At 41.9% G+C, this 17,317-nt stretch overlaps 1 protein-coding gene across 3 annotated transcripts in view; it reads left to right on the forward strand.

The window, feature by feature from the left end:
• creb5b (cAMP responsive element binding protein 5b) overlaps positions 1–13,795 on the forward strand; it is a 44,168-nt gene extending 30,373 nt beyond the window's left edge. For all 3 annotated transcript variants that reach the window (XM_051407159.1, XM_051407157.1, XM_051407158.1), the window contains exons 8-11: positions 7,232–7,555; positions 8,873–9,100; positions 9,783–9,891; positions 10,895–13,795. In XM_051407159.1, the coding sequence (XP_051263119.1) occupies positions 7,232–7,555; positions 8,873–9,100; positions 9,783–9,891; positions 10,895–11,049 (816 nt within the window). In that variant the 3' untranslated portion in view covers positions 11,050–13,795. The remainder of the gene's footprint in view (positions 1–7,231; positions 7,556–8,872; positions 9,101–9,782; positions 9,892–10,894) is intronic.
• The last annotated feature ends 3,522 nt before the right edge of the window (positions 13,796–17,317 follow it).

The raw sequence follows: 17,317 nt of genomic DNA on the forward strand, positions 1-17,317 counted from the left end.
ATTGATTGAGCGATTAGCTCAGTATGAAGTCATTTGTAAGCAGTTAAACCATTAGCGTACATGGTAACCCTATTACGTGTTCCATTCATTTTCCTCCACCGTAGTAGGGGAGCACCTCTGGCTATACCGCTTGTTGTGAGGAGGAGCAGCACGCACAATAGGAGTCTAACTCCAGGTTTTGTAAGCAATCTGTATGAATGGTGGCATTGTCAGAGTATGATGTCATTGGAGAGGGACGGTGAGCTAAGAGCACAGCTGAATCTGTAGGCTGCTCTACTGAGCTCTAGCATATGTGCATGTGTACTGTATATGTGTATATGTGTATGTATATGCGTGCTCATGATTGTGTGTGCGAATGGCTCAGTTTCAGTGCACTGGTACCCTCTCTGGTAATCACTGTCCTTGGAGTCAAAGCACATATGTGGACTAGGTGGGCGAAACCAACCATGAAGTTGAGAGTTTGCAAATAGTATTTGATACAAATCTGTTATGTATATATGTGTGGTTGGTTAATTAAACATGTGGATGTGCGATAAACAGCAGTCAAACAAGGACGCAGGACACAAGACACGTGGCAAGATATGCTGAGATACAGAGTTACATAGAGAGAGCAGTCAATGCCAGATGATAAACAAATAGAACCACAGAATAATATTAGACCTTGTATAGATATATTTGCTAAACACATTTGTAGAGATGATTGCACTTTTCACACTTTTTGAGAATCCACCTGGCAGAAAGTAAGCAGTATGATTCTTTTCTACATTATTTAGTAGCACTTAATACAGCAACGTATGATCATGTTCAAGTATCTATGAGACTTGGCTAGACTGAGCAGAATTTATGATGGTGAAAAAAGGTCACTGCCATTGTCTATTATAAATTACTTTATAGTAACCAGATAGTAAATCTGTATGTCAGGAACGTGAGATTTGAAGCCAAGTCAAGGACCTGCTTTGAGCCATTCAGAGCAACATCCGGACCAGGTTTATCCAACATCGCTACGTCAATCAGAAAGGGATTTAAGTGGCATGCCTAAATCCACATGAAATTTACATTTCACATGTAATAAAATGTGAATAAAGAGTGACTCCTGTGAGATCTTTTTGGTTGTAGATGTGCAGAAATGGATGTAGATAAAACCAACACATGTTACTAGATTCTGTCATTTGAAAGTTGATAAAAAGTAAACAAACTTTTACAGCTTTAAGTTCAAAGTTGACATTGTAAAGCTAATACACAGCAAGGTCTTTTAAGGACTGTGTATACTGCTATATTTATATTTAAGCGGTTACATGTGTGTGTGCCTGTGCCTAACCCTCTGTGTGTGGGATTATGGACGGCAGTTGTGGTGCAAAGTGTCGCATTTGTTTGTCTTTGGATGACTGCATGTTGTTTTAGCTGTGCTGATGGGAGGTGTATGTGAAGGCCATTTGGTCATGGTTCAGGGCCCGTGAATGGGACGGGGCTCCGGTAGAGCCAAGCTTGGGTAAACCAGCTGCCATCACCACACGGGCCAGACTGGACTGGTTCAGCCATCATGAGCCCCCCTGGAGCCTCAGCAGTGAACGAGATACTCACTGGACTCCAAAATAACCACTCAAACACTGGAGTGGTGATTGGAAAAAATCTGTTGGGTCAGAGATCTTCAATCTGATAAAGTGTAGTTGATATTGACCAGTTGAGTCACTACTTAATTTCTCAAACCAGCTAATGCTTACTGGTTAGACCCACTTCTGTTTTCTAGATGTCCTTGTTTTGTCCTCGGCACAGTGATCAAAGTTAACAGCCTTCTTTTTATATTTCTTCTCTTTGACAGGAGAATAGATTGCTTCTCAGTCATTTTGACATGTTGAAGCACAAGAGTACCCGTGTGCCTGCGGGTGTATTCTTTCCAATGTGTGATCCTAATCCAAATGTTACAAGATATATCTAATAATATGTTGATACAAGAAATATGAGTGTTATCACGGGACAAGGTGGTTACAGTTTACATATAAACACTGAGTGGCAATGAAATTAAGGCTCATTTTTCAGCCAAAGACAAAGTCATTTTAAGCATCTTTGAAATTATGTTTCATTCAAGTAATCACATTTCAAGTTACTTTTATTAATATGATGACACATAATTTGCCTGTCACTTTAGATTCCACAAATGAAGACATATGTTAGTGTTTATTATTGTATTCACGCTCTGCCTGTCTCACTCTGAGGCATTCTCTGTGTTCAAGATTGTGGCAGTGGGTGTAGTGATAACCATGTAGGCTGCACTACAGCAGGGCTTTACAATGGAGGGAACAGTGGGGATATACAGACTGGAGTCAGAGGCCCATCCATTAACTTGACAGGGTGGAGAAGCTGCCAAGAGTATGAGCGCATGCTTTGGAGCATGCTCCTCAGTGGGCGTGTGTCTCGCTGCGCCCATACTGCCACGGTTCGTCCGAGCACCACCAGAGCGTCAGGCCCTGGCAGAACAGCCGGTCTATGTCCATCTACCCGTCTGTGTCTGGAACCACAGGGCGGCTCTGTTCGGCCCTGCTCTGATCAGCTTGGCCCAGAACCTGAGAGAGGAGAGAGGGGGCGACATTACAGCCCAGCGCTCCCATCAGACTGTCTGCCTCACCGTTCCCTGAGGAAATCAGTTTAACAGTCCCCAGCTCTTGGCAAGCAGAGGGAGAGGGGGTGGAGGAACAGGGAAGAGGTGTGTGTGTGTGAGAGTAAGGGGGGGGGTTGTTACTGCCTCTCTGGGCGAGAGGGAAATCTAATAAAATTGAACTAATGGGGGTGTGGAGTTTTAGGGCACAGAGAGTGGGTTTTGCAGACAGGCACTGGTGGGTAGTGGTGGTGGTGGAGATGAGGAGGATGGAATTAGATCCTCTGAGTGCTTGGCAAAGCAGCAGAGCCAAACTCCTGCTTTCAACTGCAGATGGTGAACCCATGTCGGGTTTAAAGTGCGAGTTAGGGGGCCTAGGCCCACAAAAAATACTGCCAGCTACAGCTATAATATATTATGCAATTACAAATGCTGTATGCTTACACAAGATCACTGTGGTAGTATAGTGTTAACGAAAGACCGACAGAGACAAGTAAAGCTTTAATGTTTCTCAATAGACTCTTTAATGTGAAGCGGAAGGTCTCCATTTGAAACTCTGATCTTTTTGCACTTAAACTATGACTCCACAGACTGGTTAAATCTGTCTAACCTGCTGTGAGGCGCCAGAGGGCCACAGGTCCCCTGATAGTACACTGCTCCACTTTTAAGGGGAATAAAAGTGCTCACCCTGACCTCAGTGGGTTTGATTTACCCATCCTGAGACGGGCGTGGTCTGTTGCTTTTGTACCTGCTCCATGCACTTGCTTCCTCCGCCCAGGGTTAATAGATATGAAGTCATCTGGCGAGGAGAAACCTGAGTGTGTTCTCAGGATGTGCCCAGAGCACTCACAGGGACATCACTCAAAGCCCCCCATGTCAGAGAGGAAGCAGCCATTAATAAATATCATTAATGGGTGATCACCTGGTATCCCTGAAACCCCATAAATGAGAGAGGCCTAAAAAAAAAGTGGGAGTGGAGAGGTCAGAGGGCAAAGGTCTGAGAGGAGATAGCTCCCCTCTGGGCAAAAGATGGCTGAATCAGGGATGGTGTTTTAACAATGGAAAATCAATAGGCTTACTACTTTAAGTACACTTACAGAATGCATGAACTGTAGTGTCAAATCATGCAATTACATACACACACACACACACACACACTCACACACACACACACACACACACACATATATATATATATATATATATATATATATATATAATACATTTATCCTGGTAGAAGCTGACATGTCTTTATGGTGTCATGGACTACTCATCCTCTTGTTGTGTCTTTGCTGTGTTTTCCACTTTTCATCAACAGCAGGGCAGACAGTGGTAGGACAGACTATGAGCGCCCTGTAACACCTGCACGGATTTAATGACTGTTTTCTGTAGCGGCCATGTTTCTGAAGGATAAATGTATATGTATGTGTGTGTGTTATTAGAGTGAAATGCACGTGGTGGTTAAGTTCTTGAGCTTAGCACAGTCTGGGGAAATACAACCATGTGTTAAAGAGTCATTAGGGAGCTGATGAAGGTGTTTAAGAATCACAGCCTGCTCATCATTGCTCTGCTAACGTCCTGTAGTTGCGTCACTGTGGTTCTGGATACAAAGACTTAAGTTTCGGCCAGGGTGGCTTTAACCGAGCTGGAGTCTCAACTCCAGATGGAGCGGTAGCAGGCACAGAGATAGCTTCAGGAATAAGTTTATGTCACGGTAAGGGATTTCTCTTTTGATATAGTTTTTAACCATTTCTTTAGATTCTACGGTTTAATTTGACGGTCTTGATATAACACCTGCCACTTATTTAAGTTGTCTGTTGTCTTTTCCTGCTGTACCTTCATCTCTTGGAGCTGGTTGTTATGTGGGATAGGTTATGCTTCAGATATGCTGTCTTGGTTCAGCAACATAATATTATATTTTGTTTGGTGAAACTAGTGTGATCTTCAGCGCGTCTGTTCTGTAATCATGCACAGTCCTTTTGTTTTGTCTCTATCCTGTTTATAACTATCACCACTAAGGCTTTTGGAGTGGCCCCTCAGCTCTTTGACCTGCCTCTGTACTCCGACACTCATGGGCCTCTTCGGATGCAGGCTAATTCAATTAATAAACAGATAGCGCTGCACTGCCAGCTGGAAAGCTCTCAGCGACACTGATAAATGAGCAGTCGCTGTCTTGGGCTGATGGTGTGTGGGGAGGAGACATTAGAAGCCATCTAATCTCCCCCCACCCCTGGTCTCTCTCTTTCACTGTCCCCCTTCACCTCCCATTTACCCTCTCTGTCCTTCTCCTTTGGCGCCCGCAGGCAGCCCCAGATGAGCATCTTACCCACACACAGACATCTTTACTAGGGCCTCAAAAGCACAGTGCAGAGGTAGACAGGCAGCCTGCAGATTCCTTTGGCTTCTGCTCGTTCAGGTGATTGCCTGCTCTGTGACTAAGTGGCAGGAGATTGTCAAACTCTGATTGGTTTTGTCTTTCACAAGAGGGGTGGGCCTCACCTCTCTCCTGCTGACTGACAAGCTGAAGGCTGAAGGGAAGGTGTTTAGTTAGGGCTGTCAGTCGCAGAATTCGTCCTGTGATACACGGAAGATGTCCTTGTCAACACTGGTGACTATGATTGATATCTGTAAGCGTGTTTAAATCCGTTTTATGTATGCGTTTCTGTCAGTTTCTGTTTTCGTTGCATGTCAGCTAGCTGTTTGTTATTTCTGCATGTTTATACCATATCCAGATAGATATCAAGTGCCTATACTTTGAGCATATGCAGATTGTAACTTATACTGTTGATAGTAACAATATATTACAGTAAGTCAGAGCCTTCTCACTGCCGCTTGTTACCCTCTCAGTAAGTCTCAGTATGACGTGATGCTGTGGACAGCTGCAGGCCTGCATCCACCCGCTGTGTGTTAGTGTAGACTGTGGTATTTTAACCCTTGTCTCACTGGTCACAAAGAAAAAGGGCTTTGCCCATGAGAGTTGTGCTGCTGAGGCTGTGGTGAAGCAGATAGAGGAAGTTAGGGTGTGATAAGATAGAGATAAACATTAAGAGAGATATTTTAAAATAACATTCATAATGAGGGGCAACGGATAAAAACAAAATCATGTAGGTCTTGTTTCACTATGTCAGGCATCCCTTGGTTTGACAAGCAGAAACTGTTCTCAGCCAAAACAGGCTTGGCAAGCTCATAATTTCACAGTGCCGGTTTCATGTAGAGTTCTCTGTATCACACATGCTGTGTATAGAAAGTCACGTAAAAACAACTGGACTACTAGTAAATCCTCTCACAATACATATATGCAATTTGTAAATATAATACAAACCAGAGGGGTATGCTCTTTTTTGACTGCCCCACTTCCAAAATGATTTATTTGACTGTCTCTCCTCCCCCTTGGTAAAAAGCTTTCCACTCACAGACAGTGTGAGAGAGGAGTGGAGTGCTGATGTTTTGCTCTGGTCGTGTCCTAGCGTCATGATCCAGACCAGCTGGATGCCATTCCCTATGGGAATCATGAATGTGAAGGTTGTTAAAAGATATGGAGCCCTGGACACAGCATGGACTTACTGACAGCAGCTGGGAGAAGGGGGAAGGGAGCAGAGAGAGGACAGAGAGCACTAGGAAAGAAAATAAAAAACTTTGTGGAATTCACAACAGTAGCCTTGAAATGAATGCCTTTGTTTTCAGTTTTGTTGTTAACATTTTGCTAATGAGAAATGGACGAATTTTAGACAGAATCTAAGACTAGACTTAAGTATATATTTGAATGTATTAATTAGAACTTCTTCACATGAGCAGTGCACTTGGTAAAAAGATGTGCATTAATCAAAGTTCAACAGTCTCAACACCCTCTCAACCTGTTATTCCTAAAGCGGTCCAAATGTAAATAAGTCATGAAACAGTTCAGACATGGATTTTGTTATTTTGTCTAGGTTTGTGTACAACACACGAAGCCTGAAGACATATTTTAGCACTTGTATATTTGGATTAGGATTTTTTTCCTGGTCTTGCGGTTGTCCTTTATGTGAAGCCCAGAAAAACAAACTCTTGAGGAGAGGTGCATTCAGTAAACATGAGAAACACGGACACACCTTGAGAGAGCGTCTCTCTGGTCTCCGTCCCAGGCCACTCTGAGACACCGGCTCAGTCAGGGCTAAGTAGACCACACGGTTAGAGCAACAAACCTCCTGCTGGTCATCAGCAAGGGAGTAGTTGCCAGCAAGCTCATCTGACATCCACACACACACACATCCACACACACACACACACACACACACACACACACACACACACACACACACACACACACACACACACACACACACACACACACATGCATAGAGAAGAGAGAGAGGCTATTAGGAATATGAAGAGGAGGGACTGGTAGGATGGCAATCACGGGGGGTAAAGAGGGAGAATGACAAGACTGAAGGAGAGACAGAGGACAGCCTAAGTGGCTTTGATTTGTTCTCCTGACATATGGATTTATGGAGCCATTCATCATATAGTCAGCACATGATCCTGCTCTCTAACTGTTGATAACCAGACCACACTCATACATGGGAGCATGTACAAACTTTTAAATGCATTCATAGAAAATTATGTTTAACATCATATTTGGTGTTCATTCTGTCTACTCAGAGGCTGAAGGCTGCACTTTCACACCACCCGGGTGCCATCGCCAACGGCAACATGAACTCCATGGGCCACATGATGGAGATGATGTCATCGCGGCAGGAGCAAGGCGCCCACCATCACATGCACTCGCACCCGCACCAGCACCTGCAAGCCCCTCCCCACGCGTACCAGCACCACGGTCATCACCACCACAACCAGGGCCACGGCCAGGGTGGACACCACCACCCGCAGGGACACAATCCCCATCACAACTCTCACAATCCCCACCTCCATCCCGGGCACCCACACCAGACCTCACCGCACCCTCCAATGCACTCTTCTTCACATGTAAGCAAAGCACATTCCCTGTAGAGCTGAAGCTTTTAGACAGCCCAAAGTCAGAGCCACATGTTCAATAACACATTAACTACACTGCACATTAAAATCTCTCATATAGCGAGAAGCCACTGTATAGGTACCATGACTAAAACAAAGCAGCGTTTTAGTAGCTCTTTGAGGAGTTTTGAAGGCAGCTATTAGTGGTTTAGTAAAGAAGTATAGCTGAAATGATGCTTCAAATTCACAGCAAGTCAATGGATGAACACATTTTCCCTTGCTGCAACCATAATGCCAAGTAGTTTCCTGGCAACATCTCAAAGGTCATTTTTTTTCCTTGGAGGTTGGTCAGCTACAAGTCAGTGTCGGATGCCTGCCATGGAGGGAAAGGGTCATGAAGAGGCCATAAATTGGCCTTTATAAAAGATTCTCAGGACTGTCTTTTGAACACTATGCTCCATGCCATCCCTCACTGCCAAGCTACCATTACGTGGCCACAACATGCTCCAGGTGCAGAATAATATTCTAAATGTTGGTCCTGATGATGAACAGACAGCCTTGGCTAATATTCCTGGAACATCTTCGCCATGAATATATTTGGTTTAATTTTAAATTGAAAGCATTGTCGACAGTATTAAAAAAAAAAAAAACATAATGTGAAACACTTTGTCCTTGCATTGTCTAACGTCCTCTGCAATGCCAACAATTTTGCATGAAGGACAGTCGGACATCAAGAAATGCAATTCACTGTATGTTTCCAAATGTGTCATTAAGGCATTAAAACAACACTCTCTGTAGGCACAGCGGCCATTAGAGTAGCTTATATTTTCCATGGTTCTCAAAAAAATGGTAATGATCTGAAGACTAAAAACACTTGACCTTGCCAAGTATATGTCAAGATTTGTCAGTGCACGAACGATTTTAGAAACAAGTCTTTTGACTGTGTCTGGTGGTGTTAGTCTGAGTGGAAGTGGGCGGTGGAAAACTGCCTCCTGACACCTCTTTAACAAGGTGGGCAGGCTGGTGAATCAGCCCAGTCACTCACTCACTTTGTCACTACTGACGCCCACAGCCCAGGCTCACAAGGCACGTGGCACAACCAGATGTTGTTTTTGGGGAAGTTGCCAGACATGGAATAGCTGCAGGAGGTAATCTATAGATGCTTGTTTCAAGGCTTGATGACAGTGGAGCTGTGACAGCAGACAGGTGGCTCGTTGTTTATCAGGTGTGTCAGACTTGGTAACATGTCTGGTCGGATGGTGACAGACACTCATCAGAGAGCTCAGAGATGCTGATAACTCCCACCACCCCACCCCACCTGTGTTTCAGATGTCACCTGCGACACAGCAGATGCAGCCCACGCAGACACTGCAGTCTCCGCCCCCCAGCGGCGGGCGGCGCAGGCGAGTAGTGGACGAGGACCCGGACGAACGTCGGCGGAAGTTTCTGGAGCGAAACCGAGCTGCAGCAACAAGATGCAGGCAGAAGAGAAAAGTGTGGGTGATGTCATTAGAGAAGAAAGCAGAAGAGCTCACTCAGACCAACATGCAGCTTCAGGTATACGATGAAGTTCAGGTGTTAAAAACTGCAATAACTAAATCTATGCAGAGTACCACTCACAACATTCAATATTTGTGACTCAGTTCCTTATTAACTACATGACAGTATCCTGTTTTGCACCACAGATAATGGGAATAAGGTGGATTGGTTTGAATATGAGTGTAACAGACAAGATCAGCTGGATGTTGTTAGTGGTAGACTAATATAAAACACACCTGAAACTCTGTTGTACTATTTAAGAATGTAATGTTTAACAACTACATTATTAGTGAATCGTAGAATGTTTGTAGTTATCTTTAAGGTGCCTAAATGGTGATTGCACTTCCATTAACCTGGGGGAATCACAAGGAACAGATTAAAAAACAAATGGTAAAAATCAAAGCAACAGAGTTCCAAAAACACTGGATCCCACAATTCCAAATTCCCATAATGCAACTTAAAAAAGCATCTTTACAATTCCACGTACCAAATTTGTAACACAGGTTTCAGTTAAAAATTGAAAGCCCAATTCAACATATAAAATAACCTGATGATCATCTAAATATATGGTAGTTATAATATGATGATACTGCTTGTTATAAACACTGATACTAATAACTATCAACTAATTAAGAATAATAGCATAGCCTGCTTGTATTGTGCATGATAGTCTTAAAATGCTTCTTTTAATTCATTTCAGAATGAAGTGACCATGCTAAAGAACGAGGTGACCCAACTCAAGCAGCTTCTCCTCACACACAAGGACTGTCCCATCACCACTATGCAGAAAGAGTCCCAAGGTTACCTCAGTGAGTAGTTCAAACATAAACACAGACACACACACACTTGGGAATGTGACCAAAAACACACCTTCATCTGTGTGCCTTAGCCCCAAAGTGCATATAGCACTGCTGTGAGCTTGTTAATTGTCTTGCCAGAGAAGGTTTGAACTCTGCAGACTAAACAGTGATGGACGTACAGTGACTGCCAAGACTTTTCGCTCCTATGTGCTGGTATCCAGCACCCACGCTCATTGCAGGACTCTTCCGTTCACATATGGGTGTTGCACACTTTGGTAGCCGGCCTGGACTGGGAGTTGGTAGTCTGAATCCCATATGAGACCTGTTTTTCCATCTGACAGCACCTCTCTGCACAGAGGCAGCCGAGCGTGAGAAAGAAGTCACAGGCTGCACATTGGCACCCATACTTTCATGGATGTCCCAGGATCTCACTGATTATTGCACTGTGCCTCAGCTCTGCCGCACATGACATCAGAGCCCCACCCTTTGATACGGATACAAGTGACATTTCCATGTAATTCGGATAAGGCACCTCCCTGTGTGGCTTTAGCTGAGGAAAATAAGGCTCACATCCCCCTTGGCTGAATGGTTCTTTTATACAGGAGAAAGCCAACTCCCAGACTGGGCTGGGAGAGACTTTCATCGATGAGTCTAGCTTGTGTACAGATGTCACCTTCAATGTGTCCAGAAGTCGTCAGGCGTGTTTATGGAGTTGAGTGATTCACTTTTCCATTTTTTTTGTTATCCATTTATGGCCTATTTTGGGATGACAGGTGAGACTTTAGGTGTGAATTCAGTGTGTCATATGTTTGAAATGTATTTACTAATAAAGCAGTTTTTTTACAATAATGATATTTTGTCTGTGTTTATTTTGATATGATTCATCATTATTTATTTTACTATTACGTATATTTTGACGCCTCTGTGTAAAGCTTGACGATCAGAGCATTTACACACACATACTGTACACACACTTTGTCCATCCTCACTGATGTCTCTACTGTCTCCTCAGGTCCAGAGAGCAGTCCGGCGGGCAGTCCAGCACCAGTGTGCTCCCAGCAGCAGGTCATTCAGCACAACACCATCACCACCTCCACCACAACCGTAGGGGGCAGCAGTGTTCACGGGCAAACCAACCACCGCACAGACATTAACCCCATCCACTAGGGACAGGAGAGACTTTAACCCCAGCTGTAGCCCCAATCCCCCCACCCCTACCCTGCTTTCTGAGGGTTGCCAGCTGCACATGCTGCCCACCCCCCCACTCCATCAAGAAAAACCTCAAAGGCCTGTGAGGCTGTTCTTTATACAGTAGCTACAGTATGTATTTTTATACACCAACCCTATTAATGCGTAAATGTTCTATGGTTTGTTGCCTCTTTTTTTAATCAGTTTTTTTTTTTGTTTTGTTGTGCTTTTAGTGAAAAGGGAGTTTTCTCGTGCAGCATTTAAGTGGCTTTTTCTGTTGTGTAATGGTACAAAATGGACCACGGTGGTCATGGAACCAGAGGAAAGAGACATTAGCCTCAGACTGTCATCTGTATAAGCAAACTTTACATCTCTGTATGCCTGATGGACTGAAAAATGAGTCAAATCTCTGAATATCACATGTGGACAGTATGTTGAGTGTGTGCAACAGACTCTGAATAAGTGAGTGGGATGTTGCTGCCTTTAAGTTGTCTTCTGAAACCAAGTCAAACTGTCACCCTGATGTCTTGAAGACAGGAATATGCAAGCAGGTGTAATGATCCTCTTCTTTCCTAGAAACGTATATGACTGTTAACCTTTTCCCTGTCAGCGGTATTCTTAAAGATTGTTATAAAGTACAGCATGACAGTGAAAAAAATGATCAAATTGAAGCAATACACCGCAGTATTGATCATCTTCTCTACTGTATGTCCACATTATGATTAGAATGGCCAAGCCACTCTGGTCCCAGAGGACATACGATGCTGTTACAGCTACAGAACTGTACACTGTGATACCAGCGAGGCAGCTCAGGGGTTTGAAACAAACTCCTCCGCTCTCCAGGACCAACTGAAGCTTTAATTATTCAAGCCTCTTTTTGTGTGTTTGTGCATCTGGATCCACACTTTGGATTCAAATCCCAAATTAATATAACATTCAATTGCGTGCGTCTGCATAGTTTTGAGTGTGCATGTGAATTATGCAGATTATGCTTTCGAGTTTTGTCTTCTTTCCTCTGCAGAACAAAGTTCAGCAGGTGCGTAAAGAAAGAAAAACAAAACAAATCTGTGTGAGTGTGTCACTGTGAGCATGATGGGTCGTCCCACAACTGGCAAAGTGTGTTACAGTTTCTAAAGAGGAGCAGTTTATGCCTGTGCTTTCCAAAATGTCACAACGTGCCTGAATCTTTCTTAAAATATTTTGTTGGCTTACTTTAGACAGGAAAACATCACTCTTTTTTCTTCAAACAATCAAAACCGTTTAATTCTCAATGTATTATTAATGAGTTTTCTCTGTTATTGGCTGCATGTGAGGGCAGCTGACCAAGGAAAAAAATACCCGTTTTCCATTTCATCAGTTTCTCTTCATCTCTCTCTCAGGCCTCCTCTACAGTTCAGATTGGCGATGGATGTACTGATAATGATATAGACTTTACCTTTTATTAATCTCCCTTCCAGCCTTGAAACTTCATGCCTTCTCATGTTGACCACAACTGCCCTTTCTCTCTTTCCTATGACCAGGAATGTCGATTCATTAGCATGATGACCATAATGCACTGTGTTTTGCAGTAGGATGGATTAAATACATTCCACTGACAGGTGGAGCGGTCGCAGAGCTGTCTATGCACTTTGTCCTCTGTCATGCCAGAGGGTCGAATAGCCATATTAAGGTCCGAGTAATTCTCAGTGAACCCCTTTTTCACACACCAGCGAGAAACTAAACTGTGTTTGGCTTTATGGAGAGACTGTGCCTGGGATGCATCACATGTCTTTAGATAGAAGAAGGGAACCTAGAGCTTGTAATGTGGGATGAGGCTCAATGCAGGACCCTGCCCCATTACATTTTTGCCCTTTTTGAAAAACAACTCCAGCTCCAGTTTTGTCAAAGATGAAGGGAAGAATATCTGATCCTCATATTGGGTTACATTAAAATTTTATCAAAGCATTCCGACTGTTTATGTCATGTCTTAACTTTAGAGTCTGTGTATGCAGTTTGATATGAATGTTGATGAAACAACTGATTCTCTTGAAAAGGGCTTTGTTGTACCAACCCTTTAAACTGAAGCTTGCCTTATTGTAGGTTGTTTTATAAACCATATTTAGATTGTTAGGCCATTCCAAATTAACCTCTTGCATGTGAAAATATGGTAATGACCTTAAAATACTTTTAACTGGAATAATTTGGAGGATCTTGCTATTTTAGAGTTAGATTTAGAAAGTCTATAGTTTCATTTATACAGTGGATCCAGGTTCAGAAAAATACTGCAGAGGCAGACAAAAATGGGCAGATGGAAGTGCAGTGTGAGTGTGAATGGATTTGTGAGAGGTGGAGAAAGATTCTACACATTAATGATGTTATAATTGTATTATTTTAAATCAAAAACTATAAATATTGTACATAATGTCATTAATTTCTGTAATCCTGTACATGTAATGCAACCACCTTTCTTTTTGAAGGGAGTAAATGTGTGGTACATGTTTGTAAATAATGTTTGCATAGCACTTGTTGCCTTTTGTTGTACGTCAAGGCTCATTTCAGCGCTTAAATACATTGTTTATATGTAATGAACTGATGAATCCATTCTTGCCTGCATAACTTTGTACATTTCCTGTGTCTGTAATGACATTATCTCCATTTTGTTTTGTTTTGCATTTGTACAGATGTTAAAGTATCACTGCAGTTACATTACGGTATGAAAATAAAGCACTTGTTCTGTAACATACAACTAACTGATGTGATTGGATGTCACAACCTACCTGTACTGAAAATCAAGTGACAAACAGTAACCAGAATGCAAAACATGAACTAAGAGACATTAACTGAATATTTGAAGATAATATTTTAAAACGTTTTTGAAGAATTCTATTAAAAAATAACTAATGTTCAAACCAAATGATCATCAGTATTTCCTGATGTTTGTCCTTGAGACATAACTGCTCATTAAATAATTAGATGCTTTAAAGGTTTAGGATACTCATTAATTATTGAACTGTCTAGACATCTTGATTGTTGCCTGATGAAATAACATGGCAGTTAACTTCAGTGCACAGACAGCATTGTGCACTGAAGTTAGTTCTATCAAAACAAGAACAATAATGGAATTGACAAGCATTGTGTACAATAGCAACATTCAAAGAGGTCATTTTACTTTCTTCAGAGATATTGACTAATTTAATAGTTTAGGACCTCATTTCAAATAATCAGAGATCTAATGCAATAAACCGGTTTAAAAAACACATTAAATAAACACAGCTGTTTTTTTTTCTGCTAATTTAAAATAAAAATTCTTTGAAGCACAGTGACTCCTGGTGTACATTTTGTTTGTTAACCAAACAGTGCTTGAGAGGAGAAATCCCATTCAACAGGTGGTGCTGTAAAACACTACCACAGAAGTTCTTAAGAAAAGGTTGTCAGACTGTAAAATTCATTGTAATCTTTTTAAATTTTTAAGACATTTTGTTTCAAGACAATTCAGCTCTGGTTTAAACTTACCCTCAAGCATGTAATGATTCAATTCACCTTACTATATTTCCCTCACACGATCCCAAAAAAATAAACATGTAATGATTTTCATAGAACTCATGCGTGGTAATCAGCAGGGGCGCAGAACTGGAGGGGGGAAAAGGGGACCAAGTATGCAGGGCCGTCATGTGAGAAGGTTCCACTAAGATACTAGAATTAATACCCGTGGATGCGGGGAGCGGCTCATAGAAATTGCTAATGTACAGGGTCTAAAATTTTGTGCTATACCCCTAGTAATCAGACTGAACTGCTATGTTGTTTTCATAGGGCAGTGATTCAGAGGTCTGGATGTAGTAAGAGAACTAATTTAGTTTCCAGTGCATCCGAGAGCACTAAACCAAAACTGCATATAAATAAAATCATGTTCAAATCCAACAATGTGCTGATTTACATTGCCTGTTGAGAGGAATATGTCAATCATGATAAAGGACCTCGCTGGTTGGTCATAAGGCAGAAAATGTCCCACTCTTCAGATGATGACCTGCAAGACAAGAGGACAGATTACATCATTTAAAACAGGTGTTCACAGATTACTTCACACATTGTTTGGACTGTTGTTAATATCTGCTCACCTGGTAAAACTCTCCCACTTGTCCTACCTAACCTGCCACCACCTCTGTGTTACCGGGCTGAACCTTCCAGTGGAAGCAAGGGACTGTTCATGTATCCATACTCTGAACGTCGCAGTCAGTGGGACTGTTATACACCACATATGTTCCATGTTCCACAAAGAGACTGAACATGTAGGTACCTTGCAGCCAGAGCTGGACTGGAGCCTTCTCCCTGTACCCTGTCAGTCAGAGCAGGGCATACAGAAAGTTAGATCTCAGCACCACCCAGTGGTGACTATAGTTTATTAATAATAGTAAAGAAAACAACTATTTGGACAGTGCATATCACCCAACTTCTTAACCATTCATAGTAATAAAGATTAAAATGGGGCCAGATTTAGGCTAAGATAGGTAGGTAATCAGATAGTAGATGTGGCAAATAATCCAAATCTAATGTCAAACATCTTTTTTTTTCCACCTAATATGGAAATCAGATTTAATAGTTTTTCAGTTAAGGATTGTTTTAGGATTTAATATAAAGTCGAGTTGGGCACATGATATCAAAGCTCCAAAGCTTGTTTACTCCTATGAATCTCACTGTTTAAAGATACTGTGTCAAATGAATAATACAATGTGACTGATGATGTCCGAAGCTTCAAACACCCCTGCTCCTTCACAAAGATTTTCATTCAGGTTAAATTTTTAAAGAAGAGAGATTAGGGGAGAGGAGAATGTACACTAGAAAGATATAGGCTAATCTTAAGGGATCATTTCCACCTTTAACAATGTAACAATGTGATAAAAGTGATTGGACATTGAATGCAGCAATTCTGAACAAAAGCATTACAGATTTAATAACATGAAGGCTTCTTGGACTTTTATTGCACACTTAAGAGACAATGATTATTAAAGTTTGAGGTTTTATAGTGCCTCAGCTCGTTTTGAAGGGCTGTTGTAAGTTCAACAAACCACTAGATGTCACTATGCACAGCAGCTACTATCAAGTGAAAACAACATATTGTTGTAAAGAAATACTAATAATTAAATGCTTGGATGTTTTTCCTCTGTTGTCTGTTTCAGTTAACTTAATTTATTTAATGATTACGTTATTCTAATAGACGTGGGTAAAGTATTAACACTCATATGAAATAAATAAATAAATAAATGCTGTCACACATAAAAAGATGAAAAAGAAGTTTCTTAGCCTAAAGTGTCCTAAACCCTCTAAACCAACAAACCAGTGCAGACCAGGCTGATCAGGCTGAACAGTCTAAGCTGGCATTATATTTAATATACTGATGGTAACTTTAGTTGCAGTTATTGATTTAATTATTAGTCAGAATTCCTATTTTAGTGTATTTTATGAGACTGAGAATCAATTCATTGGCTACCATTTTCTCTCCTTTATGGCTGGTGGCCCAAGGAACTATTATTTATTTACTTATTTGTTATGTGATGCCAAAATGTATTGATTTCACACAGTTTGGTCTCCCTTTTAACCATTTTAATTTATAATTTATAACATCAGTAATGTGGGTGTAAGGAGGGATCGATTGACTCCATTCAGGCTGCTGACAGGTGAGATCTTCGGCAGAATAGCAACGAGCAGCACCTTGAGTGTGTGAGTCCAGACAGGCCCACAGTAACAGGAAACTTGAGTCTCCCTCCACAGCCTGTCAATATAAAATACATATCAGACTACAGGCCTGGTCCAACCCACTGGGTTGCCTGGTCAGTGATGTGTGAACCTCAAACAACGCCACAAGTAATTCAGATTTCAAAACAATCCGTCCACAAGCACATTGCCTGTCTGAAAGCAGGTGGAACAAAAAAAAAAAAAAAAAAAGTTTTACTTTGTTAAACCTCACCTCATGTTCAATGTCGTTTCTATGGCAACGGGAGACATTTCAGCCTTTTAATCAGAACGACAACTTTAAAGGCAGAATGAGTTGGATTTTCCCCCAAACAATAAATAATTCCTCTCAATCATAATTTATGACCCACCAGAAGTGTGTGGAGGTGTGGCGGACCCTGCCTGTACTTTGGGCAGTGTGTGTGTAGCTCCCAGCCAATGACAGCATGCAGATCCAGATCGCATGCACTCATCCAAGCAAGGGGGTGTGTTGTGTAGTAATGTGGGTGTGTCCTGTAGTCTGCAAGTGACTGATAGACCC

The sequence above is a fragment of the Dicentrarchus labrax genome, unplaced genomic scaffold (assembly GCF_905237075.1).
Source record: "Dicentrarchus labrax unplaced genomic scaffold, dlabrax2021, whole genome shotgun sequence".
Lineage (NCBI taxonomy): Eukaryota > Metazoa > Chordata > Actinopteri > Moronidae > Dicentrarchus > Dicentrarchus labrax.